General features: G+C 39.9%; 1 protein-coding gene across 1 annotated transcript in view; it reads left to right on the forward strand.

Annotated features, from left to right (window-relative positions):
• LOC124555740 (cuticlin-5) overlaps positions 1-26,767 on the forward strand; it is a 316,613-nt gene extending 289,846 nt beyond the window's left edge. The window contains exons 8-13 of the mRNA XM_047129764.1: positions 1,385-1,539; positions 2,454-2,532; positions 6,134-6,296; positions 18,892-19,039; positions 19,985-20,044; positions 25,560-26,767. Of these exons, the coding sequence (XP_046985720.1) occupies positions 1,385-1,539; positions 2,454-2,532; positions 6,134-6,296; positions 18,892-19,039; positions 19,985-20,044; positions 25,560-25,717 (763 nt within the window). The 3' untranslated portion in view covers positions 25,718-26,767. The remainder of the gene's footprint in view (positions 1-1,384; positions 1,540-2,453; positions 2,533-6,133; positions 6,297-18,891; positions 19,040-19,984; positions 20,045-25,559) is intronic.
• The last annotated feature ends 940 nt before the right edge of the window (positions 26,768-27,707 follow it).

Genomic DNA, 27,707 nt, shown 5'->3' on the forward strand with positions numbered 1-27,707 from the left:
CTGTCTAGTTTGCCAAAATATGGGATTCTACTTCAGTAACAATGTTTTTGATAAGAATGATAATTATTCTGAAACTAAATAAATGTAGAAGTTGCTAACATATTTCCAGCATTAGCTGTATAGATATTATAAATATTTATGTGTTTTTTCTACTTTATCAAAAAGTTAGTGATTGGGTATATGTTTACATATGAACAATGATAATGAAGTTTGAAATTACTAGTATTTGTAATTATTATGGTTTTTAGGTAAAATAATCATAGTGATGAGTTCCATTTTTGGAACTGTACATGTGCCATATGTATAACAACACTACTGAAGATAAAAAAAAAATCTGCTTTGTCACACAATCTGTGTTTATTAGATCTGAACAAGCAAGTGAGACAATAATGTGTAGTCACTAGAGATGTAATTGTGTACATTCATGGTTTGGTGATAGATACTTGTGGAACCATTTATGTGAGACTGTTCTCACTGTTCATCTTGCCAGTGTGTATTTGACCCTATTAGAACAAACTTTTTTATTGTAAATATTAAATTTATTCCACATGTGTAAACTGAGCAGTTTGTTATTGTGTGCAGTTGCTGCCAAAGGAGTTTATACTTCTTTTTCCTATAATTGTTAGTACTTAGATTAGCAGATGGAAGAGATATTACTTTTTCACATCATTTCAGTGATTAAATCTGATAGCATAATCATGCTGAACTCTTTTTACACTGGCATATGGTCCCTAGAAGGTGATGGGGAATGTCAGCAACAACAATATAAAAACAGTTCCAATAAGTGGGAGTTTCTTATGATCGAAAAGCTTCATACATTTGCAAAACTTAGTAAACATGGGAAGTCTGTAAGCTCAGACATGCTCACTATTCCATATCATGCTACTCATGCACAAAACTCTATCATACCATTGTGTGTAGCTCATCATTTTCTAACAAGGTATCCAATTTAGTTAGACATGGACTAAACTTGTCCATTAGATTAATTACTGGTAGTCTGGTACCTTAACCTTTCTGAGCATGGCGTTTAGATAATTTTTTCCTATGTTTAAACAAGCACCAGCGAAATTCTTCTTTTGTATTCCAAATCCACTACAGAAAATGTTTGAAGTAAAGGAACACACGATACCTTTCATGAGACCCAGACTGACAAAGAAATACTTTGAAAGTGGTAGTATCATAATAATGTATCCAAGACCAAACAAGTAACTGAGAATATAAGTTAAAAGCATGTGCATAAGGAAAATATTTTGTTGCATTTTGATAATTTGTTATGAAAAATTAACTTCTGATTATAAAATATATTTTTGCCATGAACATTGAAACTAAAACAGAATTGTGTCTGTTAATGTAAGAAACTTATTCAGTTCCATGTATACTGTAGGGTTGCAACGGGAAACCCTGTGGTATTCACACTGTCACCACCAGAATGTTACATGGAAATACGCTATGGTTATGGTACTACTGGTAACCGCGTGTCGGGGCCTGTTAGAGTTGGTGACCCTCTTACTCTCATTATCTACATGCGTACCAAATATGGTAAGTGTATATGAAACAGTTAGCTTTAGTTAAACTGTAGCCAGCATGTTGGAAATTTATTGACAGGTGATCCACTGGGTTGCCATCCGCAGAGAAGTTGCTCTTGCTGAGCGTCTATGCACAAATGTCAGCTTCAGAGACCACAACCATATATAAGCCACCAACAACTCACAACAGACACACTAAAAAGTTTCAGTGAAGTAATGTAATGCACAGAATGAAACTATGGGGTAACTGCTGGCAACAACAACTTATCATTATCAAAATTGCTGTCATTATCTTCTGGTAGCTGAACCAAAATGATTGTGTTTTTTTGCAGGTTATTGCAGAATGCCATGTCTAGTTTAAATAATCTCCACTTATAAGACCTCTATTGTTTTGTGTGCACTTGTATCAACAAAACTTTGGAATTTGAAAAATGAAAACATTTTCTCTCTGGACTGTTATTAAAAGTATTTAGTTACAATAGCGATTTTGGCTGTTGTGACGGTCTTAAGTAATAACTCACTATAAAAAGTGTCAATGCATATTAATTCCTATTAAGCAGAAATCAGCCTCACCTCAATCATATTTACATATTTCATGTCATATTCATAATAATACAGGATTACTCTCGATCTGTATTAATGGATGTAGCAGTCCAAGTAATGCCTGTGAACCTGACCTCTGCAACCAATTGTGTGCTTTCCTGATATTGAATAATTGTCTTATTTTACTAGATGTATTCAATTACTTAAGAAGAGAGGAAAGGGAGTAAGTTTTACTTTTGTTGTATATAAGCAGATCTGCACTTAAAAGATTGTTCCATTAATTACTGCACTGGATGGAGATGCCATCTTCTTCACAGAATTCAGTATTTTCATTAGATTCATCTAATGATAGCAGCACATTTATACAAATATTTTTGTTTTCAGATGGTTTTGACATTGTGGTAAATGACTGTTTTGCACACAATGGAGGAAATAAACGGATACAACTGATTGATCAGTATGGGTAAGTTAATACTGCTGTCACAGAAACTAATTTACATTTGATGCAAGTGAAGCAATTAATACATGTAAAATTATATATAATGGATGACAATTATTCATTTCCTTGCAATGTAGTTTACTCACAGTGCAGATTTGCTTCACAGATAATTACTGTGAAATGTGTTGCAGTGTCCCTCATCACTCAAAGGAAGTACTTATTCGTAGACGTGGTGGAAGTGTTAAAAACTGAAATTATGTTTTTGGAATTCTTCATTACTGTTATAAGTTTTACCTTAAAAATGCAAAACAAAATAGATACATTATGCGGTTCAAATGAGATCAATTACAGTTTTCTGAAGCTCATTACCAGTTCTATTTCCATAATGAAGTCATCTACATTGTATAAATTATCTGCATTTTTAATACAAGTCTGCTAAAATAATATGTACTGGTGAAAACACAATAACAGTAATGAAAGAGTAAATGCTTAGTGGATTATTTTCAGAGGGAAGGCAACAGAAACTTAAGAAATATCTGTTAAACTCTATATCAACTATGCAATATAATTTGATTTTTGTATTGGAGCAGTTTATTGTAGGGCTCCAAAACAACTGCACTCCATATAACTGGGAAAAATATGACTGCACGGTAAATATCACCTAGCTATCAAAACCTTAAGGTTGTGGAAAGTAGTAGGGCTGTGAGGACATAAATTCTGCAGAGCAGTTAAAGTTCCCACAGGATGTAGAATGAAAATTCATACTTCATACACTTCTTTTGGAGTGACCTCAAATACTCAACAGGTGTCATGGAAGTGTATCACAATGAAATTTTCGTATTGGAAAGGTAGGGATGACAGGTCAAGAGCAGGGATGGCCTCATCCAAAGCAGTGGGTCAGAAAGTTAGTTTACCATCTCAGCAGTTGACAATGCATTGCCTGAAGGAGGAATGGATGTTTGTGTGGAGATGTGCTTTTCTGATAGCTGTTCAATTGTTGCCACACAACATACATTTTGTGCACACTTCAATATTTCTTTAATTTTGTGGTGATTTCATGGGCTGTGGTAACTCAGTTTTTCTTCATTTCACATTTCTAGTTGCTGTGAAGGTGTCAACCAATGATACAATTGAATGCCAGGCAGGAGTAAGTCTTTGGATAGAAATATTGAAATGTGAACAAAATGTATGTCGTGTGGCAACAACTGAGCAGCTATTAGAAAAGAACTTCTCTAAACAAACATCCATTGCTCCTTCATGCAATGCATTGTCAATTACTGAGATGGTAAACTAACTTTCTGACCCACCACTTTCAATGAGACCATCTCTTGACCTGTCTCACCTATCTTCACAGTGCACCATTCCAATCTGAAAATTTAATTGTGGCACACTTCCACAGCATTTTTTGAGCGTTTGAGATCACAGTAAGCGGGTTGTTTTGCCATCTGTCTAACACTTGGGCTTCAAGAATATAGCTGCCCTTCAACCTTCTGCTCACTCTGTGAGGTGTATTCTTCATATTAACATCCATTTCCTCCCATAAAAGTTGGCTGTAGTGCAAGAACTTGGTAAACACAATTTTGTTGCTTTGCAACACGATGTGCTGGTGTTACTTAGTAATGAGGCACACTTTCATCTGTCTGAATACACAAGACGTGTACTATCCCCCTCCTCCCAAATGTATTTTACTGTAATACTCATGTTCAACATAGCACAGATGATGCCTAGGATTTTAATAAAAGTAAAAATAAAATATATAAGATGTTTTAATAAAATTACATTGTATCGCAGTATCTAAGATTCATTGTTTATATCAGTTGATAAAGGATCCTTGCTCACTTGAAGGAGAATACTGGAGAGGTATTCAAATTGGTTCACCGTCTCTTTTACTGGTACAACAAATGCAAGAGACTTCAACAAAAACACACTGTCTGTATATAAAAAAAAATCTTTGTAAGAAAATTTAAAATGTTAAAGCACTGAGAGATGTAGACACAGACTCAGACCATTATATAGTTAAATTAAAGATCAAATTTACCCAATTAAATAAAAAGAATGGAAAAACTAATAAAACAAACAGGAGCTATGACCCACACCAGTAAATTAATAATGACAAATATCTTAAATAACACAAATCATTCGTTTAACAGACGATATAGAAGAAATGGTACCAAGTCTCGAAAAACAAGCTGAGAATCTATCTCTTTTGAAGAAAAAATGCATGGTGGACACCAGACTGTGACAAATTCCATGAAGAAAGACACCAAGCATTGTTAAAGTTTTAAACACACAAAAAAGAAGAAAATGATGTCAACCTCAAAAAGCAAAGTAAAAAATTCACAAAAAACATTAGGAGAGTCAAGAGAGAATTTCACAAAGACATAATAAACTCTGTAGAAGATAATTATCACAAAACCAATCCCAGGAATTACTAAAAAATCTTTGGGAAACAATGAGAACTGTATGAGCACCCTATGATAATACTGAAAGATGAAGATACATGAATGGCACACAGTTACAGAGCAAATGGTGAAATCATGGCAAAAGCATTTAGTAAACTTTTGAACTGCAGAGAACCAGAGGAACTCTTACAAATCAATGTAGATACACTAATAAAAACCAAACTCAACAATTACACACTCCAACTTTCAAAGAAATAGTAAAAGCAACTAAAGGACAAAAAATTTTAAGGCATATGGAGAAGGTCAGGTATTTTTTGAAATGTGGAAATATTCAAGTGACACATTCAGTAACTCCTTGCACGTGCCTCTACCAAAAATTTGGATAACTGATCAACTCGCAAGCATTGACCATGGCCATCATCCACCCTCTACACAAGAAGGGAATAACGGTAATCTAGACAACCACAGAGGGATCACTCTCCTAGACTGCACATACAAGATTTCATCTAAGATCCTATGGCGTAAAATCAAGGAACAACTAGAACAAGAGTTGTAGAATACAAGAGAGCAGACCATGGAGAACCTGTGCAGAGTAGATTATTAGTTTAAAATTAATTACAGCATACTGCAAGAAACGGAAAAAGGCTCTGCCAATACCATTTGTAGACTTTAAGAAAGTATATGATTGTCCCCACAGATCTTCAGTATTAAAAAGTCTGTGGAATCTAAGACTTGATCCAAAATTAATTAAACTATTAGAACTTACTCTAAACAACACCAAAGCAAAAGCCAAGTTTAGAAAAGAAATTTTCTGAGCCAAGACCCATAAAAACAGGTTTAAGTCAAGGTGTACTGGCCTAGCCCACATGTTGCTATGGTTGTTTTGAGTACACTGCAGAAGTTTCACCGTGAAGCCCTAACACATCCCCCATACAGATCTGTCCCCAGATGATTTCTAAAGAAAGACATTTGTGATCGTTGATTTGCTTTTGATGAAGAGGTGTACACCTAGGTACAATCATGGTTCTGTAGGCAACTGCAAGCATTCTTCCATGAAGGCATTGGTCCTCTTGTCTCTCACTGGGATTAACCATGTGAACAGTTATGGCAATTACTTTTGAAATATTAAACAGTTTACATGCTTTTTTCCCGACTTGTCTCGTTTACATTTGACTTCCCCTTGTATACAAAAACTCTCTTAGAGTAATTTTTGTCCATTGAAGGTGTCCTGTGGATGAAAAACTTATAAGCAGATTTCGAGGAGCATGGAGTGAAACTGGAGTATTTGAAACACAAGTTTTTGCATACATGAAAACTTTTCGTTTCACGGGATCACCAGCACTGTACATCGAGTGTGATGTGAGAATGTGCCATGGGCGCTGTCCGGTAAGTATGTTGAGCTTATTGAAATTATTTTATGAAACTAAATGAGCCACAATTATTCAAGAATTTTGAAATGAAATTAATATAAAAAGTTTTTTCTGGTACTACCAACAGCATAAGTGTTTATGAATTAAAAACATATAGAAATAATTTTCACCGGATTTAACATTGGCCTCTTAGTATAACTTTTTGATATTTTAATTCTTAACACAACATTCAAGTATCAAGATTAGCGCAGTATACATGTTGACAAGCATGTGTGATATTTTCCAAACAACATAGTTATTGTAAGGGTTGCACAATGAGGAATTAAAATTAATGAATGCAGTGGCTCTGAATCTTTCAGTACTTGAGCGTCTGCCCCGATAGCTCAGTAGCCAGTGTGGCAGAATGCCATGCAAAGGGGCCCAGGTTTGATTCCCAGCTGTGTCAGAGATTTTCTCTGCTCAGGGACTGGATGTTGTGTTGTCTTCATCATCATATCATCCCCATTGATGCGCAAGTCACCAAAGTGGCATCACCTAAGAAGACTTGCACCAAGTAACATGGTTCAAATGGCTCTGAGCACTATGGGACTCAACTGCTGTGGTCATAAGTCCCCTAGAACTTAGAACTACTTAAACCTAACTAACCTAAAGACATCACTCACATCCATGCCCGAGGCAGGATTCGAACCTGCGACCGTAGCGGTTGTGCGGTTCCAGACTGTATTACCTTTAACCGCTCGGCCACTCCGGCCAGCTCCAAGTAACATGTCTACCTGACGGGAGGCCCTAGCCACACAAAATTTCATTTTTCAGTACTTGAGGGTCCATAGAGACAGGGAGAATTGCTAGTGATTGACAAAGAGTTTTCAGTTTTAGATACTTATTTTTAGCATTAATTTTGAAAATGATGTGTTGTTGGTGGCTTGATGGTGACCAGTGCCAGACCACAGAACCAAAGGTTGGGGTTCAATCATCAATGAGTCTCAGGATTTCTTTTTTGTTTCTTACTGCCTCTCTCACCACTGGAAATTACTTCATGTGTGAAAAATTCCAAGTTGCACATTACACCTTAGGTCCAGTCTGACTAGCTGAGTAAGTCACTTTAAGGAATGGAGGTAAGCAAGGGCATACCATCTCCAATAGGACAGCACCTAGTAAAGCATACTAGAATTCAAAGCAAATTTAGGGTTGTGGACAGATTCAGTTTACAATATTATTGTCATGACTATGGCCTGAATCTGTAGATTTTACAGCCTTTTGTAAGTCAGACTTTTAGTATCAGAAATCTATTCAATTTTTTTCTCTGAAAGTTAATTCACATTGAAGGAAGGAAGAAGAAATTTGGTTTAATATGCTATTGATGTCGAGGTCATTAGAGACAGAGCGCAAGCACAGATTATGTCAAAGGTGGGATGGAAATTGGCTGTTCCCTTTTCAAAGGAACCATCCTGGCATTTGCCCAGAGGAATTTAGAGAAACATGGAAAACTCAAATATTGATGGCTGGATGTGGGTTTGAACAGTTGTCCTCACAAATGCGAATCCAGTGAATGCAGGTTCAGTGTGATAATTACTGTGCCACCTTGCTCTGCAAATAATTCACATTGACTATATGGTATAGTGATGGGGTAACAGCAAAGGGAATAGATGCATTTGCAGATCCAGGGTTTGGTTTTCATGGAGTCACAGTTTGTTCGTGATTTAGGGTGATTTTCAAAATACCTTTCATCTTTGGAATTTGTGTTTGGGGAAAGGGTGATGAGAGTAATGCCTAAACCCATCTAGAGTGTTATCCTGTTGTTCAGATGCCTACTTTCACTGTAGATTATACAGGGTGAGTCACCTAACATTACCGCTGGATATATTTTGTAAACCACATCAAATACTGATGAATCGATTCCACAGACCGAACGTGAGGAGAGGGGCTAGTGTAATTGGTTAATACAAACCATAAAAAATGCACAGAAGTATGTTTTTTTAACACAAACCTACGTTTTTTTAAATGGAACCCCGTTAGTTTTGTTAGCACATCTGAACATATAAACAAATACGTAATCAGTGCCGTTTGTTGTATTGTAAAAAGTTAATTACATCTGGAGATATTGTAACCTAAAGTTGACCACTCCTCCGCTGTTCGATCGTGTGTATCGGAGAGCACCGAATTATGTAGGGAGCCAAAGGGAACGGTGATGGACCTTAGGTACAGAAGAGACTGGAACAGCACATTACGTCCACATGCTAACACCTTTTTATTGGTCTTTTTCACTGACGCACATGTACATTACCATGAGGGGTGAGGTACACGTACACACGTGGTTTCCATTTTCAATTACGGAGTGGAATAGAGTGTGTCCTGACATGTCAGGCCAATAGATGTTCAATGTGGTGGCCATCATTTGCTGCACACAATTGCAATCTCTGGCGTAATGAATGTCGTACACGCCACAGTACATCTGGTGTAATGTCGTCGCAGGCTGCCACAATACGTTGTTTCATATCCTCTGGGGTTGTAGGCACATCACGGTACACATTCTCCTTTAACGTACCCCACAGAAAGAAGTCCAGAGGTGTAAGATCAGGAGAACGGACTGGCCAATTTATGCGTCCTCCACGTCCTGTGAAACGCCCGTCGAACATCCTGTCAAGGGTCAGCCTAGTGTTAATTGCGGAATGTGCAGGTGCACCATCATGCTGATACCACATACGTCGACGCGTTTCCAGTGGGACATTTTCGAGCAACGTTGGCAGATCATTCTGTAGAAACGCGATGTATGTTGCAGCTGTTTGGGCCCCTGCAATGAAGTGAGGACCAATGAGGTGGTCGCCAATGATTCCGCACCATACATTTACAGTCCACGGTCGCTGTCGCTCTATCTGTCTGAGCCAGCGAGGATTGTCCACGGACCAGTAATGCATGTTCCGTAGATTCACTGCCCCGTGGTTTGTGAAACCCGCTTCAGCGGTAAACAGGTAGAACTGCAACACATTCTCTGTTAATGCCCGTTGACAGAATTGCACTCGATGATGAAAGTCATCACCATGTAATTGCTGATGTAGCGACACATGAAATGGGTGAAAGTGGTGATGATGCAGTATGCGCATGACACTACTTTGACTCAGTCCACCGGCTCTCACAGTGTCCTGTCTACTCATGTGTGGGTTCATGGCAACAGCAGCTAACACACCAACTGCACCTGCTTCTCCTGTGACGGGCCTGTTACGGACCCGTTTGCATGCTACGACCATACCTGTTGCATACAGTTGGCGGTAGATGTTTTGCAATGTGCGGCACGTTGGATGCTCTCTGTCCGGGTACCGTTCTGCATACACCCTGCAGGCTTCAGCTGCATTTCGTTGACACTCGTCATAGATGAGTATCATCTCCACCATTTAAGAGTTCAAATACACCATGGTCACAGTTCCTACAACACTACACTATCACAGACGTCTGGTAACACGGTGTACTACAGTTGGTCTGTGTGCGGAGAGGAATGCAGAATAACAATAGCAGCAAGCGCTACATGCGGACACTGCGACAGCTAGACCAAACCACAACAGTGCCCTACAGCCACACTCGTAAACACGGTCGTCATCGTAAACATGTCCCTGCAGATGCTGCTCGCTGACCGTGGCCCGTGTTTGTTACAACATGCAACTGAACATCGGAGGTTTCAAGCGTCAACTTTAGGTTACAATATCTCCAGATGTAATTAACATTTTATAATGCAAAAAATGGCACTGATTAAGTATTTGTTTATATGTTCAGATGTGCTAACAAAACTCACGTGATTCCATTTTAAAAAATGTATGTTTGTGTTAAAAAACATACTTCCATGCATTTTTGTACGGTTTGTATTAACCAGTTACACTAGCCCCTCTCCTCACGTTCGGTCTGTGGAATCGGTTCATCAGTATTTGATGTGGTTTACGAAATATATCCAGCGGTAACGTTAGGTGACTCACCCTGCATATGTCCACAATTTATCTCCCCCTTGAACTCCTCCCCTCCCACCCCTCCACCCCCCACCCCCAATCCCTTCCACACAAATGAAACTGGCCATTACCGTGTTTTAACGTACCACAGATGCCTAGGATTTCAATTAAAACAACAATAACAATAAAGAATATAAAATGTTTTAATACACTAATTTGTTTCTATTAGTACTTAGTACATCATCATAAAATAAGTTCAAAGAAATTGTAATTCAGATAAATAAATCATTTGAGAAGTGCTTGTCACAAACATTGAGACATAAGTATGTCATGAAATTGATACATTATATACAGTCAAAGTGTGCACTAATCATTATTAGTATTTCATTTGGCACTATGATTCTGAATACAGGTCTGCAGTCTGCAGACTGCAGCTATGGAAACTTGTGAGTGAGAAGATGCTGTTTGTTTCAGTTGTTTCTGCCTATATTTGAGAGAGACTGGTCTTTCTGTTATTATCTCCATAGTGAAAAATCTTTCCCTCTCTGTCTTGTCGTCCTCAATATCTGTGGGCTCACGAACATGTTGGATTTTTTGTTGACAACAGGTACAGTCAACCTGTGTATGAGCACCTTTAGCTAGTTGGAATGTTTTCTGCAGTCATTCACATCACAAGCCCATATGCATGGAAAAGCAGTTAAAAAGCAGAATTCCTTGCCATTATCAAGATTCTTGAATGAGATTTTCACTCCGCAGTGGAGTGTGCACTGATATGAAACTTCCTGGCAGATTAAAACTGTGTGCCAGACCAAGACTCGAACTCGGGACCAGTGCCTTTCACGGGCAAGTGCTCTACCATCTGAGCTACCCAAGCACGACTCACGCCCCGTCCTCACAGCAGATGAGGTACTGGCGGAAATAAAGCTGTGTGGACGGGGTGTGAGTCCTGCTTGGGTAGCTCAGATGGTAGAGCATTTGGCCATGAAAGGCATTGGTGCCAAGTTCGAGTCTTGGTCCAGCACACAGTTTTAATCTGCCAGGAAGTTTCATCAAGATTCTTAGTTTTCATCCTAGACAGTTCCTCATAAGTGAGCTGAAATACTTATAAATTGTACAAGTAAATTAGTAAATTCTTCTATAGAAGGAATCATGACCCCCATCCCCTTCCCCTTGTATCTGCACCTACAAAAATGAAAAGATGAATTTATCTGAGGGTGAAAAGGTGGGGAAAAATATCAAGCTACACAAAATATGGCTGTGAAAGTGTGTGCACTTGATATATTCATACACTCAGCTTCTGAAGAATGACTCATATTTCACAGTTGGAAATTAACTACATTTCCATTGTCACATACACTACTGTTTGAAAAAAGAGTAACATCAAGACTAAGAGATGAGATCACAATGAAATTTATTCCACCAATTAGGCCAGGGATATGGCACTACACAAATGATTAGCATTACAGACCTGTACGTGGACTGTGACTGTGGAAATTCAGTATGGAGTAGCACCATGATGTCCTCCAATCAGAGCTGCTAGAAGCCATGGCATGGAATCGAAGAGTGTCTGGATATGTTGCTGGGGAACACTCTGCCACATAGTTTGTAGGCACATCCACAAAGAATCAACTGTGGCCTGAATGAGCAAGTTGCAAACCAACCACATCCCAGACGTGTGACATGTGACATGTCAGGCAAACAGATAGGCCAGGGAAGCAGTGGTACCCATCATTCTTCAAAGAAGGCTTGCATATTCCTCGTTTATGTGTCGCTCACACCGACACAGGGAAAACAGTGATCAAAGTTTACAAAAGTTTATTGACCAAGAAAAGAAATGTCTGATTTAACAATAATAATAAAATTGCAATTACAGTGTCTCACAGATATGAAGACTTGACACTATGGTGATTGCAGATTCTGACAAAGTAACACAATTGGAATCTTCGTAGATAAATACACTTGTATGGAAATATTCTAAGTCTGATGAAACTGTCCTGAATATCACCAGCATAGGAACAGAAAAGTCTATCCAGGATACAGTCTGATTGCACCAAGAAAAAAAACAAAGAATGCTGAATACAGTGGCATCAGTCCCTACGATGGATTTTGATAGTGTCCTGAGGCGACAGGGGGAGCAGCATCCGCCCAGAGGCTAGGAGAGGCACCCGAAGCCAGAAGAACTGACCTGTGCATCTCTGGTGCTGACCTTTATAGCAGCCGGTCAGAATACCCGTCCTAGTTTTGTGGTCATGTGTGTGGTGGATGCGAATAGGTCCCTTGGAAGTTGTGGCCACTGCTGGGGCTGATACTGCGGCCTGGTGTCCGTCCATTACTGTGACAGGGCGAGTTTGTGACCCTGAGGCTGCATGCATGCCCGAGGTGCCTGAAGGCCTGCTGATCACTTTTTCAAAGATATCCAGTATAGAATCCCTTTACTGCCAGGAAGAGATGTGAGGCTGCAGCCCATCTCAGTGTCTTCATCTGGTTGCTGAACTTCAGCCAGGGCAGCATCCATGTCCATGTGGATGGCTTCTGGTATCACTGTGGTGGAGGCAGGGTTCTGGTCCTGGGTCATGATTTTCCTGTTCCAGTCAGCTGCCTCATCCTCTGTCATCTGCTCAGGTGAGGCAATGGCTCTGGAACAGAAACTGGAGTTATACCAGTATTGGGCATAACAGCACCCAGGCATTTTCAGAGGTGATTGATGTGCTTGCAGCAGATGACACTGTCAGACAAAGTAACTTCCACCATAGCTCATCCAAGGAGATGGGAGATGGTGGCAAGTAGACATTGTCATCGACATTGAGAGAATTTAAGGGGTCACACAGAGTCTTGAATGGCACAGCGATGGTGCCAAGGGTGCAGCAGAGAGAGTTGGGATTGGTGAGAACATCCATGTAGTTTCTCCGCTGGGGAGGAGCTGTCCTGAGGAGTGGCTTGATAGAATTCCAGGAATAACAAGAGGGCATCTTCCAATGGCCTATGCTGATGGAGTTTGGTCATTTGTGTTTTGAATGTCCTGACAGATCTTTCTGCTTTGCCATTCAAATCTGGGTGAAAGGGTGCTGTTTGTATCCGTTGGATGCCATGTTTTTGCAAAATTGTGTGAACATTGAAGATGTGAATTGAAGTCCATCATCCAGACAATTGTTTTGATAAGTTCTTTAATGGCAAAAACATATGAAAGAGCATGCCTGGTGTGGTCCGAGGATGTGTCTGGCAGTTTTGAGACATAGGGAAATTCGCACCCTGCATCAACCACAGTAAGCCAGTAGGAGCCAAGGAAAGGTCCAGAAAAACCAATGTGTATGCAGAACCAAGGTTCCTGGATATCAGGCCAGGGGTAGTAACGACAATGGGGACCTGCCTGTTTGCTTTGGCATGTAGGACAGGAGGAGACTAGGGCAGTAATGGCTGTGACCATGCCCTTCCAATACACATTGTGTGTGTGAGGCATTTAGACAGGATGATGCCCCAATCTCTTTCATGTTGGAGCTGCAATACCCATTCATGTAAGATTTTTGAAATAACTACTCATGTTGTGCCAGCATCACCATGTATGAGGAGGACACCATGCAATGAGAGGCCATGTCAATGATGCCAGAATCCTTGAATATTTGGATCGCCAATGCCTTTTCAGTCTGGGGGCCATCCATTCCATACCATGTTGAGGACTGCCCTAAGTGTGGGATCCTTACTGGTGTGTTGAGAGATGAGTTTTGCATCAAATGGGAGGCAAGTGACAGACTCAGCTGCCATGGTATCCAAGTGAAAACACACCTCAGGGTTGTCATCAAACTCCTTGTCATTGCCTACAGGTAGTCAGGATAGGACGTCTGTGTTGGCATGCTGTGATGAGGTTCGATACCAGATGTCATATATGTAGACGGAAAGAAGGAGGACCCATCACTGAAAGCACTGTGCAGTGCAAGTGGGAATAGTGGCTATAGCAATGAATAATGACAGAAGCGGTTTGTAGTCAGTCAGGAGAGTGAATCGACAGCCGTAGATGTAATCACGGAACTTCTTTACACTGAAGATGATGCCCAGGGCTTCTTTTTCTATTTGACTGTAATTGCACTGTGGTGAAGACAGAGTTTTGTACACAAACACAAATGGCCATTCAGTCACATTGATGATGTGAGAGAGAACCATCCCCAGACCATAATCTGAGGCATCTGCTGTCAGTACCAATGGATCAATGGATATTGTGGATTGTAAGCCATCAAGCATGTGGGATGCAGGAGTGATTGCTTGAGTATTGAGAGTGCCTTGGCACATTCTGGGGTCCATTCCCACTCGATATTTTTCTGCAGTAGTTAGTGTAGTGGTTCCACAATGGCGACTGCATGTGGGATAAAATGCCTGTAGTCAGTCAGGTGTCTCAGGTGTCCCAGTACAGATTTAAACTGAGCCGTATTCATTAGTAGGGAGTAGATGTTGCATGGTGTCAACATATTCTGGTGTAGGATGAATACCCACGGCTGCGAAAAAGTATCCAAGGTACATGACTTGAGAGACAAAGAACAGAAACTTGTCTTTGCCATGAAGTTTTCCACTTGTAACACTGTGAAGAGGTCATCCAGGTTGTCTGCTAACTCCTTGGCATCCTTCCCTGTGACTAGTATGTCATCCAAATAGTTGACTACACCGGGAAGTGGCTGGACCTGTTGCTCCAGGTACCTTGAAATATGGCAGGAGCACTAGCAATTCTGAATGGAAAGTGATTGTACGGGAATAGCCCAAAAGGAGTGTTAATAACGAAAATTCATTTGGAGGATTCGTCCAAAGGGAGATGTAAGTAGGCACCTTTAAGCTCACCTTTGGCACATATTTTACCTCTGCCAGTTGGGTCATCAAAACGCCAGTCTTAGGAATTGGATACACATTCACAATATATTGGGCATTGAATGTTGACTTAAAATCTGCCAGCTGGAGTGGCCGAGCGGTTCTAGGTGCTACAGCCCAGAACCGCGCGACCGCTACGGTCACAGGTTCGAATCCTGCCTCGGGCATGGATGTGTGTGATGTCCTTAGGTTAGTTAGGTTTAAGTAGTTCTAAGTTCTAGGGGTCTGATGACTCATAAGTTAAGTCCCATAGTGCTCAGAGCCATTTGAACCATTTGAAATTAAAATCTCCACAAACTCATAGTGCACCATTTGGTTTTTCCACCAGAACTATGGGCATCACCCGTTGACTGTTGGCCACCAGAGTGATGATGGCTGTCAGAAGCACGGCTGGGCTGTGGGAAGAAGGTTTATATGCACTGCAAAACCCTTAACTCCAGAGGTGTGACGCTCAAAAACAGATGCAAATTTGTTCAGCAGCCATGTCATGTAAGATTTTGTAGTCACTGAGTGGATGGCAGGTTCTGCACCATGGATCTTGAGTCTCAGAGTGAAGAATAAACCCATCCCCAGAAGGTTCACATGATGCAGTTTGTCTCGTGGTCTTGCAGTAGCGTTCTCACTTCGCGCACATGGGGTACTGGGTTCCATTCCCGGCGGGGTCAGGGATTTTCTCTGCCTCGAGATGACTGGGTGTTGTGTGTCTTTCATCATCATTTCATCCTCATTCACTCGCAAGTCGCCGTAGTGGCGTTAAAGAACTTGTGGAGCGCCGGCCGTACCGCCCAGCGAGGGGTCTCCTGGCCACCAATGCCATACGCTCATTATTATTATTATTATTATTATTATTATTAGTGTAGCTCCATAGATAATAACTGAATGGTTAGAGAGTTGGTGTTCCAAAAGTTGAGTATGTGGTGCAATCAATTATGGTCGCCGAAGATCCTGTATCAATCTGAAAACTGACTGGATGTCCATTGACTTGAAGTAAGAGATACATGGGACCAATGGTATGAGACAATAAAGCCTGAACAAAACATGTGGTTGGTTAGGGAGAGTCATCACCCACTGATTCATGATTGTCTTCATCCCAGCTATTACAGTTCACTGACATTTTGTGTGCTGACCGCAGACCTCATCTTGGTATCCTGTCTTGCCACACTCATTACACTTCGCTCACCAGATTCAGCATTGTTGCCATGGATGGTGTGTGAAACATTGATTACAAGAGGGAAGTTGCTTCAAGCATCAATGATGTGGGTGATCAGCAGGGTTAAGAGGCTGCCTCTGGCTGGATCTCGTTTCTGACTCCATGGGTATTGGGGCTTCATCATGAACACTGTTGGAAGGTCTTGAATAGCAGAGTGATTGTTTGAATGCTCAGATGATAGGGAAGCATATTTTCGGAGGAGGATTCTTCAATTTGAGTAGTTGTGTATGGAGATTGTCATCCGGTGCATGGACAAGGATCATATCTCTGACCAAAGATGCAGCACACCACTGTTTGCAGTTGTTGTTAGTGCACTGGAAATGGCAATCTCTGGAGAGGCCCTGCAATCGGGCAATCTCTTCTTTACATGTTTCATTGGCTTGTTTGTGACAACTGAAAAATTTGTGCCTTGTGGCAGCAACATGGACCTGTGTGTCAAAGTATTCTACAAGACTGGATGTCAGTTGTTCACAGGGGAAAAAATATGGTTGTGCTTCAGGTTTAACTGCTTGAGGAGTTGGAAAATCCTATGATTTCGAGGGCAATGAAATACTGCTGTAGCCAAGCACTGTAGTGTGTCCAAGGTGACACCTCCTTGTCAAACTGTTCGAATGCCAGAGGTGCTGATTGGAGTCCAGAGACCATGGACAAAGAAGGTACCAGGTGATTGGAGAGTTCCGGCTAGATGGGGGTACCCGCAGTTACACACTCAAAAAAATAGTTCAACATTTTGTTGTAACTGTTGAAGAACAAGTAGCAGATCTTTTTATAACTCTACCTGTTCCATCATGAAAAGGCTGCGTGAGAGACACTGTTGAAATGTAAGAGCACTTGATTGGAAGACGCGCATCATCAAACTTTTATCTCATCGCCAAACTGATGTGTCACTCTCTCTGACACTGGGAAAATAGTGATCAAAGTATACAAGAGCTTATTGACCAAGGAAAGAAAGTCTGCTTTGACAATAACAATCTGACAGTGTCTCACAGGTATGAAGACTTGACAGTACAGTGATTCCAGATTCTGACAAAGTGATACAGTTAGGGTCTTGATAGACAAATACAGCTGTATGGAAATATTCTAAGTCTGATGGAGATGCCCTGAAAAAGACCATCAGATGAACAGGAAAGTCTATCCTGGGTACAGTCTGACTGCACCAAGGGGAAACAACAAAAAATGCTGAATACAGCAGTGTCAGTCCCTATGATGGACTCAGAGAGTGTCTTAAGACAGTGGGATGAGTAGCAGCCACCCAGTGGCTAGGAGAGGCTCTCAAAACTGGAGGAACTAACCTGTGCAGCCCCGGAACCAACTTTTAAAGTGGCCAGTGGCAGAATAACTGCAGCACTATTTATTGGTCACACATGTGACAGATGTGAATAGGACCCTTGGAAGTGATGGCCTTTGCTGGCACTGGTACCACTGCCTGGTATCCATCCATTAGTTTATGACACTGAGGCATGCAGGGGCTGCATGAATGTCCAAGGTGCCCGAAGTGTTGCCGATCACTTTTGCGAAGATCTCTGATACAGCACTTGTCACATGCAGTCAAATGGTGTCCTTCTGAAATATGGCATTTGGAATGACCTGCAGGAGGGGCAGTGCCTCAGGATGTAAAACCTCCCTCATGTAGCAGCCTACCTCATGTAGCAGTAGCTACTCAGATTGCTCTCAAGATGTAGAAGGCAAGATCATGTGTTATAGGCAGTGGCGCCCCAAACCATCACACTTAGTGTTTGTCCACTGTGCCACTCAACAATACAATCTGTCCATTGTCTTCACCATGGCGGCATGAAGTGCATATGCAACCATCATTGTAGCACAAGCTGAAGTGGGACTCATGCAAAAACACTACATTTTACAACTCAGCTCACCAGTGTCAGCATTCACATGCACATTACACTCTGCAGCCCTTGTGGTTTCTGGCAAATGGAAGGCGACGCAATGACATGCATGCCACCAGTCCAGTCTGTAGAAGTTGGTGTCGTACCATTGAGGCAGACATGTCCACACCCATTGCAGTGCTCCAACATCATGCCAACACTGTGGGTGAAACTGTTCTGTCCATTACATCCAGATGGCAGTCATCTCACACTGTGGTCTCATTGCATCATGCAGTACTCTGTCAGTGCTGTGTATGGCAATCTTCTCTCCAATGGTTCCACATATGTCTCAGTGTTAAAGCAGTCTGCCCTGCATTGACATACAATATCACGGAACGATGGACACACCTCTAGGAAACTAATCACTCTGCCTTGTTCAAATGTACTCATATGTGATGTTGGCGAGGTGTAGTGGCAGTCTGGTCACACAAAATAGGACGTTGTTGGGCCTATGTGCATGCCACCTCTCTGCCATTTAATTCATTTATTACGGTTCTGCTGTTCTACACATCCTCTTATCACAGTGTGTGGTATACCATTGCTTCTAAATTTTTACTTTTTGCAAAAAGTACTATATTTATTCAGAAATCAAAATTCCACCATGCAGGTAACTAAGCTTTCTTAAAACTGTTGAAATAAAACTCCTTCACTTTGTTGTTATTGTATTGTGCTTTGTTTTTCCTGTAAGAGTGCATCATCAGAATTAGTTATTACAACACTTTTATGATGTATTTACAGAGTCAACCTTGCCATTGGAGAAATACAAAGTCAGTCAGTAAGCGTGCAGTACCTGAAAATCCTGCTGCTCAGTCAGAGAATATCAACCTCTTCCAGTCACTTCGAGTGTTGCAGGATGATGAAATCAGTGAAAATAGCCCATTAAATGGTATGTGTGCCTCATAATATATTGTCATTTCATGTACTTCTTATGCAGGAACTTTAGAAAATAAGATGCGCATGTCATCCCATGCTAAGACCTTTGCGCAATGAGAGTGGTGCACTGTTAGAAGAGAGTAGTACATGTTCCAGGTTTCTTGCAAACACATTTCTGCTAATATACAGATAATAAGTGCATCACAGTGTGGAAGTGGAATGGCATAGCAATTTGAAACATATACCAAAGTTGAACTGACAGTATAATCATTGTGAGCAAAATGTCTAAATTGCATGAAAATCCTTGGTGAAATTCTAGTGATATGTGGATCAAATGCAAGTTGTGTTCAACCTTAGTGAAATGGTGCCAACTACTTGACCAAGGCCCCACAGACATAAGTGATGCTGATTGGGAACTCCAGACCTTGCACTATGCGATTTCCATCTTTTCAGCAAGCTGAAAGAACATTTGAGGGAAAAGGGGTTTTAAAAACCATAAAGACATTCATGCAGTGGTCTTTGTATGGCTCAGTGACCAAGGAACGGATTTCTATCATCAAGGATTGTGAGTGACTGATAGATGTTCCGACCATTGTTTACAGACTTGGTGACTGTACTGAAAAATGTATGTGCATCACTTTGAAGTGTAGTTTAGTATTCAATAAAAGTTATTTGGCCTGCCATGATAATGTGTAACTAAATTTTTGAAGTCCTTTCATAGTTTGAATATAACAGCAGAAATATTCACAAAAATATCTCCATGCTGATTATGATATGGATGTAATTTCTGTGCTGTATTATTTGACATGATCAAGCACTAAATTCTTATATAAGTCACAAGAATAAATGTTTTGACTCTGTGGTTTTAAGGTGCTCTCTTCTAAATAATTTTCTACAGATTTTCTATTGAACGAATAATTAAAACCAACTAATATTAATCTCATTTTTTGTATTTAAGGGACTGTATCTGACCAAAATAAAGTTTGTCTGAGGACTGGAGCCTTCACAACATTGTTAGGTAAGTATAAGTCAGTCAGAGTAACAGTTTTTTCCCCTGAAGGCCATACATCTCATCAAATGAACAGTTATAAATACTGAACAGCATATTTTCCATCAAAGAGCTGTACTAGCTGTACTTTCTTTGCATCTTTCATACTAAAATACAAAAATAGTCCCAGAGAATATTTGGTTTTCAGAAAATGAGTTCATGATGAACTGAGTGGTAATGAAAACCATTTATTTTCACTATTTTTGTTAAGAAGTTAATATCTCTATAGTTGATATTTTGAAGGATCCTTTCTAAGCATGTATGGGCTTCTTAAGGTACACACATGCAGACCTCTAACTCCACTCCTCATGCTATCACTATCAGTAACAAAGATATTCAGCACTGAAGACTCTTGTTCATAGACCTCAAATACTATCAGGCGGAGAAAGCCGAACTAAAGAATTATGGTTAGTTGTATTGGCACACCTACATATTAGCTGTCAAAATACCTGAAGTACATTATCAATGTATACCTACATACTAGTTGGCAAAATACCTGAAGTACATTATCACCATATATGTGGAGAGGTGTGAACATCATATTCACAACTCTGCCCACTTTATACATCAACTCACCTGATTGCAACTATGGCATACAGACATTATGGTCAGTTTTTATGTGGTCTCCCTCATTATGAGAGTCTCACTTTCTGAACATTTGGTTCTAATGGCATAAAATTTGACAGTTATTTCACTGAACTCTTCAGGCACATTCTCATGTTGACTTATTTCCTGTTTGATGGAAAATATCATGAACAAACCAATGATGTGGCTATGGGTAACCTGTTATCACTAGTTGTGACACACCTATATGTGGAACACGTACAGGCAAATGTGCATGAGAAGCCACTGTGTTCATACCAATTTGTTCCTAGAAATACATGGACGACACATTTGTAATGTCACCATATGGATTGTGAAAATAAGAAGAGTTTTTGGAACATTTAAACTCTGAAACTTCCTGGCAGATTAAAACTGTGTGCCCGACCGAGACTCGAACTCGGGACCTTTGCCTTTCGCGGGCAAGTGCTCTACCAACTGAGCTACCGAAGCACGACTCACGTCCGGTACCCACAGCTTTACTTCTGCCAGTATCTCGTCTCCTACCTTCCAAACTTTACAGAAGCTCTTCTGCTTAAACTCTGTCTGACCTAAAATTAAATTCCACTAGAACTTGAAAAGCTACCCTTTGTCAGTGTGCTACAACAGAAGACAGACACATCGCAGGATCACAGTGTATATAGAAACCCCACACACACACAGGTCTCTGTCTCCATTCCTCAAGTCATCACTATCTGTCACAAAGAAATGTTGCACCACAGACTCTTTATCATAGAACTCAAGCACTGTTAGACAAAGAGTGCTTTGCCAAACAATTACAAAATCTACAAACAATTTTCTGAAGGAACAGGCACTCAGACTGACAAATTGAACAGGTGTTGCAGTCAAAATTAGCAATATCTGGCGAAGATTTTGATACTAAGAAAGAAAAGAATGCCAAGAATTGCTTATCTGTCTGGCACTAGCCAGTCTCTGATAAGATCAGTAGATTCCAACAAAAAAATGATATCCAGTGCATTTCACTCCTGTCAACAAAGCTAAGAAGTCTCCATAACATTAAAGATGATATGGGTCTCCAAAAGCTGAATTACATGTGAATGTGGCAGTTGCTATGTGGGGGCAGCTGAATTGTATAGGAGAGACGCAATAAATATCAACAGCACATCCAATTAAAACCCCCAAACAGCTTTAGCCAAGTAATGCTTCAGATATAATCATGAAATTAAATACAATGAGATCAGTATCATGGTGCAGATACCAAATTTCTGGGGTAGTGTAATTATGGACTCTGTCAAAATGAAGATGTCAGAAAACTTAATAAACTGTAATGTAGGGTTCAGTTTTTACAAGCATGGGGTCTGGCACTCAATTTATTAAGATATTGCTGGCCATCTTATTGATCAGAGTTGAAAAATGCTGAAAAAATGTGCATTTCATGGACTAACAGTGGAGGCTCTGAAAAACAAATTGGCAGCAAAGAGTGTAGCAAGCCTCGGGAGTTGAGCTTGGCTATAAACTGCACTGTAATACCAATAATACATCACAATCTGGTTGGAGACCAGGCAGTGAGTATGTGTAACAACACAGATCACAAAACCTGAAGAAGATAGTTGGGTCTGTCATCAAAATATTGTGCATGAACTAGAACTAACAACTCGGCTGTGTTTCTTATGGCAACAATAAGTTTGAACAAATGTATTTCCTAACTTATACAGTTTTAAAGAAGACAAAATGTCTTTATGCAGAAGAGAAACAGGGCTTTCAAATTGTGGTATCTTAATCTTAAAACAAATTATTATTAGCAGGGTCAAATTTTTAAATGCATGTGGTTCTTCTGAATATTTAATCTTGACAGTTTCCTTAAATAAACTGTCTATGTACAGAATATTTCTATCATTGTCATCAGTCAGGTCCATATCACAGTCTGAACAATAAGAATTATAAAAATACAACTTTTAAATGAATTGTGGCATTTCATGCACATAAAGCATGTGGATAAAATAAACAAGTGTGGTATCAGAGAAGAAGAGCAGTATCAGAGAAAGTGGACATATTCCATGTTGCAATATTTCAAATTGTCTGCAGAGCTAACAGCTGGCTCAGCATTGCAGTTTCACAAAAAACTGCGTATCAGGGGCTCACTCTCTGGGCATGGCAGTGAAGTCAGTAGCATCCAGACTGGACCATTGATGAATGAATAAATATAGTCTTTATAAATGAATCCATCTTCAGTTTTCAGAATGATTCACATTTCACTGTTGTCTGGAGAAAATATAAATGGTAAAATGATAGGAACACAATGGAAAGAGACTAGTTTGGGAGAGGTAAGTTATGGTGGAGAAGGCATCATGCTGTGTGGGCACATGGAGCTTGATATCCTTTCTGGTGATAAGAGAGGCAACTGGTCCAGACTTCCTCTTCACAGTCACTAATGCCAGTCTGTATTGAGCTATTCTGATGGGTGGAGATATCCGTCATTTAGAAAGCATAGTGTGAGAACTCTGAATCAGAATTTTGTAGAACTTGGGATGTATGGGGAGATGACCAGCAACCAGCTAAGCATCACCAAAGACAGTTCCAGACATAAGCAAAATTCTTTTTTAGGTGTTAGAGTGACTACTATTACACCTAATGAATTTACTCATCATAAACATACACTAACGGAAAAAAATCGAAACACCAAAAAATAATTAATATAGAGTAATGAAATTTTGGCAATGCATTTTTCTGCATGACATATTTAAGTGATTAACATTGCAAGATCACATGTTAATGTAAGCACGACATAAGCCATTTTAAATGTGAAATATTGGAACATTAGTAACAGGTATAACCACCAGAATATTGAATGCAAGCATGCAGATGTGGATGCATTGTATTGTACAGGTGTCAAATGTCCATTTGTGCAATGGAGTTTCCTGCTTGTTGCACTTGGTCGATCAATACAGGGGCGGTTAATGCTGTTTTTGGATGATGATGGAGTTGTCATCCGATGATGTTCCATATGTGCTTGACTGGAGGCAGATCTGGTGATTGGGCAAGCCAAGGCAACATTTTGACACTCTGTAGAGCACATTGGGTTACAACAGCAGAAAGTGGGTGAGCATTATCCTGTTGGAAAACAACCCCTGGAATGCTGTTCATGAACAGCAGCACAACAGGTTGAATCACCAGATTGACACATAAATTTGCAGTGAGGTCATGTGGGGTAACCATGAAAGTGGCCCTGCTCTCATTCAAAATTGCACACCAGACCATAACTCCCAGTGTAGGCCCAGTGTATCTAGGACACAGACAGGCTGGTTGCAGGCCCTCAACTTGCCTCCATCTAACCAACACGCAGCCATCACTGGCACCAAGGCAGAACAAGCTTTCATTGGAAAGCACTACAGACCTCCGCCCTGCCCTCCAATGAGCTCTTGCTTGACACCACAGAAGTTGGAAATGGCAGTGGTTTGGGGTCAGTGGAATGCCTGCTACAGGGCATCTGGCTTGCAGCTGCCCTTGAAGTAACTGATTTGTAACAGTTCATTGTGTCACTGTGGTGCCAACTGCTGCTCAAACTACTGCAGCAGTTGCGGTACAATGGGCCAGAGTCATACAGTGAAAGTGATGGTCTTCCCTCTCAGTAGTGGCATGTGGCCATCTGGAGCCTGGTCTTCTTGTGACCATACATTCTCGTGATCACTGCTGCCAGCAATCATGTCAGTGGCTACATTCCTGCCAAGTCTTTCTGCACTATCACAGAAGATTCATCCAACTTCTCATAGCTCTATTACCTGATTTGCATCCTCATAGCGGCACTGTAAGTGCCACTCTTATGCTAATGGTCCAAAATTTGAAGAGATGTCATCTTTCAGGTGTATAAACGCACCTACCAACTTTCATTTATGTTGCACAACTCCTTCTTGGTGTTGCAATTTTTTTTCTCTGTTGATATATAACGTAACTGCTATGCACAGTCCCTATTTACCATCCTGGTGTTGTGGAAGAGATTTTTTGGTCTTTTCAGTGTTTTTAATGTTTTGACCTAGTTCTGCAATCCTTTCTACATTTCCTGAAAATATTCTCCCATTTTTTATATTTTATTTTTGGCCACTAATGTAGCCAGTCTACAGAAACTGTTCAGTGTATAAGACTTTCACCATCTGTCATGTTACATATCTTGTTATGAGATGTCAGAGTATATGTGCCTAGAAAACATAGTGGATAGCAAGTGAGCTTCTCTTTCAACAGCAGATAATGACTCAAAAGTGTTGTGCTAACAATCAGTGTACATATATCACAGACAGGAAATTGTACATATGGTTCAACCCAGATTTTCCACCACTTTTGGAGACTGCAAGTATATGTTTGTTTCAGTCATCAATCAGTTTTTTGACAACTTGAAATGTGAATTATAACTATCACATCACCTAATTTATATACAAGGCAACCCATCCCATTTCTTGCCTCTAGTTTTCATTTTTACTTCATTAAATATTTTATTTCCCCATTAATTCATTTTTCTCTTCTTTTCCTACTGCCTGCATTGGTCATTTAACGTTCTTCTATTTTAATCTTTAATCCTTATTTTGATCTCTATCTTTTCTTATACTGCTTGTACTTAATTGTTTACACCGTATAATTATATTTTAACAATACTATTATTTCTATTTATACCTATTGTTTCTTTAGCTACTACAGTGAATGACTGACATTTGTTACTGGATTTTTCCATGGAAGGATATACAGTGCCTGCATTTCTTTCCACAAAATATCATGAATTCAAGAAAAAGATACCCCAAAAGTGCATTGTGTCATTACTATGCAAACTTTTTGCCTTGTGTACCTTTTTTTCCAAAAATGAAGGATATTCAATTTTTTCTACAATTTAAGTTCATCTGAGTGAGTAATAAATTAAGACAAAACTTAAATATTTCAGGGGTTGGCTGCACGTTCCTGAGCCTGCTAAGTTTAAGTGTTGTCCTCTTATGCCATCGAGTGCGTCGCCTTAATAAGGATCGTGATGTGATGCTTGACAAAAGTTTACCATCTTTTGAACACAAAACATTTGTAACCCACAAAGGCCGGATAAACTGATCAGAGACATTGATCATCATCCTGTGACATATGAATAAGTGTATGCTGCTGTTTGAGTCTAGTTCCTTACATCACACGTTTCTCACTTTTTCATCATTTGGCATAACTTAAAGGTGTGTTACATTCCATTATTATTTTAATGGAATGTGAAAACAGACTGGCAGCAAGTACAAACAATGAAGCAGAAGGGAATTAGTTTAAATTCTCTGGTTTCCAATCTGTCATGTCCAGTCATATGGCAATAGGAATGTTCACAGTGATGAAATAGCAGTGTTATAATTTGCGAAACAATGAATTTTTTGTTATTATGGGAAAGATTTTTGTGACTCCTTCATTGAAATTTATCTTTGGGAACAAACAAATCCTATCTATATCTATACCTTGTCACTGAAGATGTGTCTAGAAATGTTTGTTTAGTGGCTCACAAATTATGTAAAAAAAAATCTGCCTTCTTATTTATAGTAGAGCTTATTGTTACTGTCTGGATTGGAGGCATGGGTTTACACTTCCTGGGGGCAAAAAACATTAAAACCTACTTGGAGTGGATAACAAGGCTTAAGGACTAATGGGGTTGAAGAAACATGTTGAATTTACTTCTGTTCACAAAATATGAAATGTTAACACTGCTATATATGGTGTCATGGATGTATTTTGTGGCTTGAAACAGTTTCTCACTGTTTCAGTGCTACACTGGGCAATAGTTTAACCTTTTTTATGAAAAGCCTTTCATTTTATCTATTAGCTCAAAAATTTCTGTTCTGCATGCATCTTTCACCCTCACATGTTTTACGTGAAGCATAAATGTAGGAGTCACATAATGTCATGAAGGTTTATCAAAGCTGAATTTACATTTTACTGTAATTGATGAAATTTGCATTCTTGAAATAGAATATTCTTATTGCAACCTAATATCAAGGCAAATGAAAATGAATTTTCTATTCGTGTATGCTCAATGTATGATGGAGAGAACATGAACATAAGTTTTAAAAATTTCTCTGTATCTGTAGAGATTTTTGTGTGATAATAAAACAACAAATTTTAATACTGTCATTGTGGGTTATTCATTCACATGATTGTATAAATTATGGAGAATTTTAATTTGTTATATGTAATGTGAAGTTGTTCCTCTGAATAAGTTTGTCCTAAACATCTACAGGGTGTTACAAAAAGGTACGGCCAAACTTTCAGGAAACATTCCTCACACACAAAGAAAGAAAATATGTTATGTGGACATGTGTCCGGAAACGCTTAATTTCCATGTTAGAGCTCATTTTAGTTTCGTCAGTATGTTCTTCCACCTATGCTCAATGGAGCATGTTATCATGATTTCATACGGGATACTCTACCTGTGCTGCTAGAACATGTGCCTTTACAAGTACGACACAACATGTGGTTCATGCACGATGGAGCTCCTGCACATTTCAGTCGAAGTGTTCGTACGCTTCTCAACAACAGATTTGCTGACCGATGGATTGGTAGAGGCAGACCAATTCCATGGCCTCCACGCTCTCCTGACCTCAACCATCTTGACTTTCATTTATGGGGGCATTTGAAAGCTCTTGTCTACGCAACCCCGGTACCAAATGTAGAGACTCTTTGTGCTCGTATTGTGGACGGCTGTGATACAATGCGCCATTCTCCAGGGCTGCATCAGCGCATCAGGGATTCCATGCGACAGAGGGTGGATGCATTTATCCTCGCTAACAGAGGACACTTTGAACATTTCCTGTAACAAAGTGTTTGAAGTCATGTTGGTACATTCTGTTGCTGTGTGTTTCTATTCCATGATTAATGTGATTTGAAGAGAAGTAATAAAATGAGCTCTAACGTGGAAAGTAAGCGTTTTTTGCGAACACATGTCCACATAACATATTTTCTTTATTTGTGTGTGAGGAATGTTTCCTGAAAGTTTGGCCGTACCTTTTTGTAACACCCTATATATTTATTGTGGAATGCAATAGGATTACCTGTCATCCATGATGATCTTTCC

This window comes from Schistocerca americana, chromosome X (genome assembly GCF_021461395.2).
Source record: "Schistocerca americana isolate TAMUIC-IGC-003095 chromosome X, iqSchAmer2.1, whole genome shotgun sequence".
NCBI lineage: Eukaryota > Metazoa > Arthropoda > Insecta > Orthoptera > Acrididae > Schistocerca > Schistocerca americana.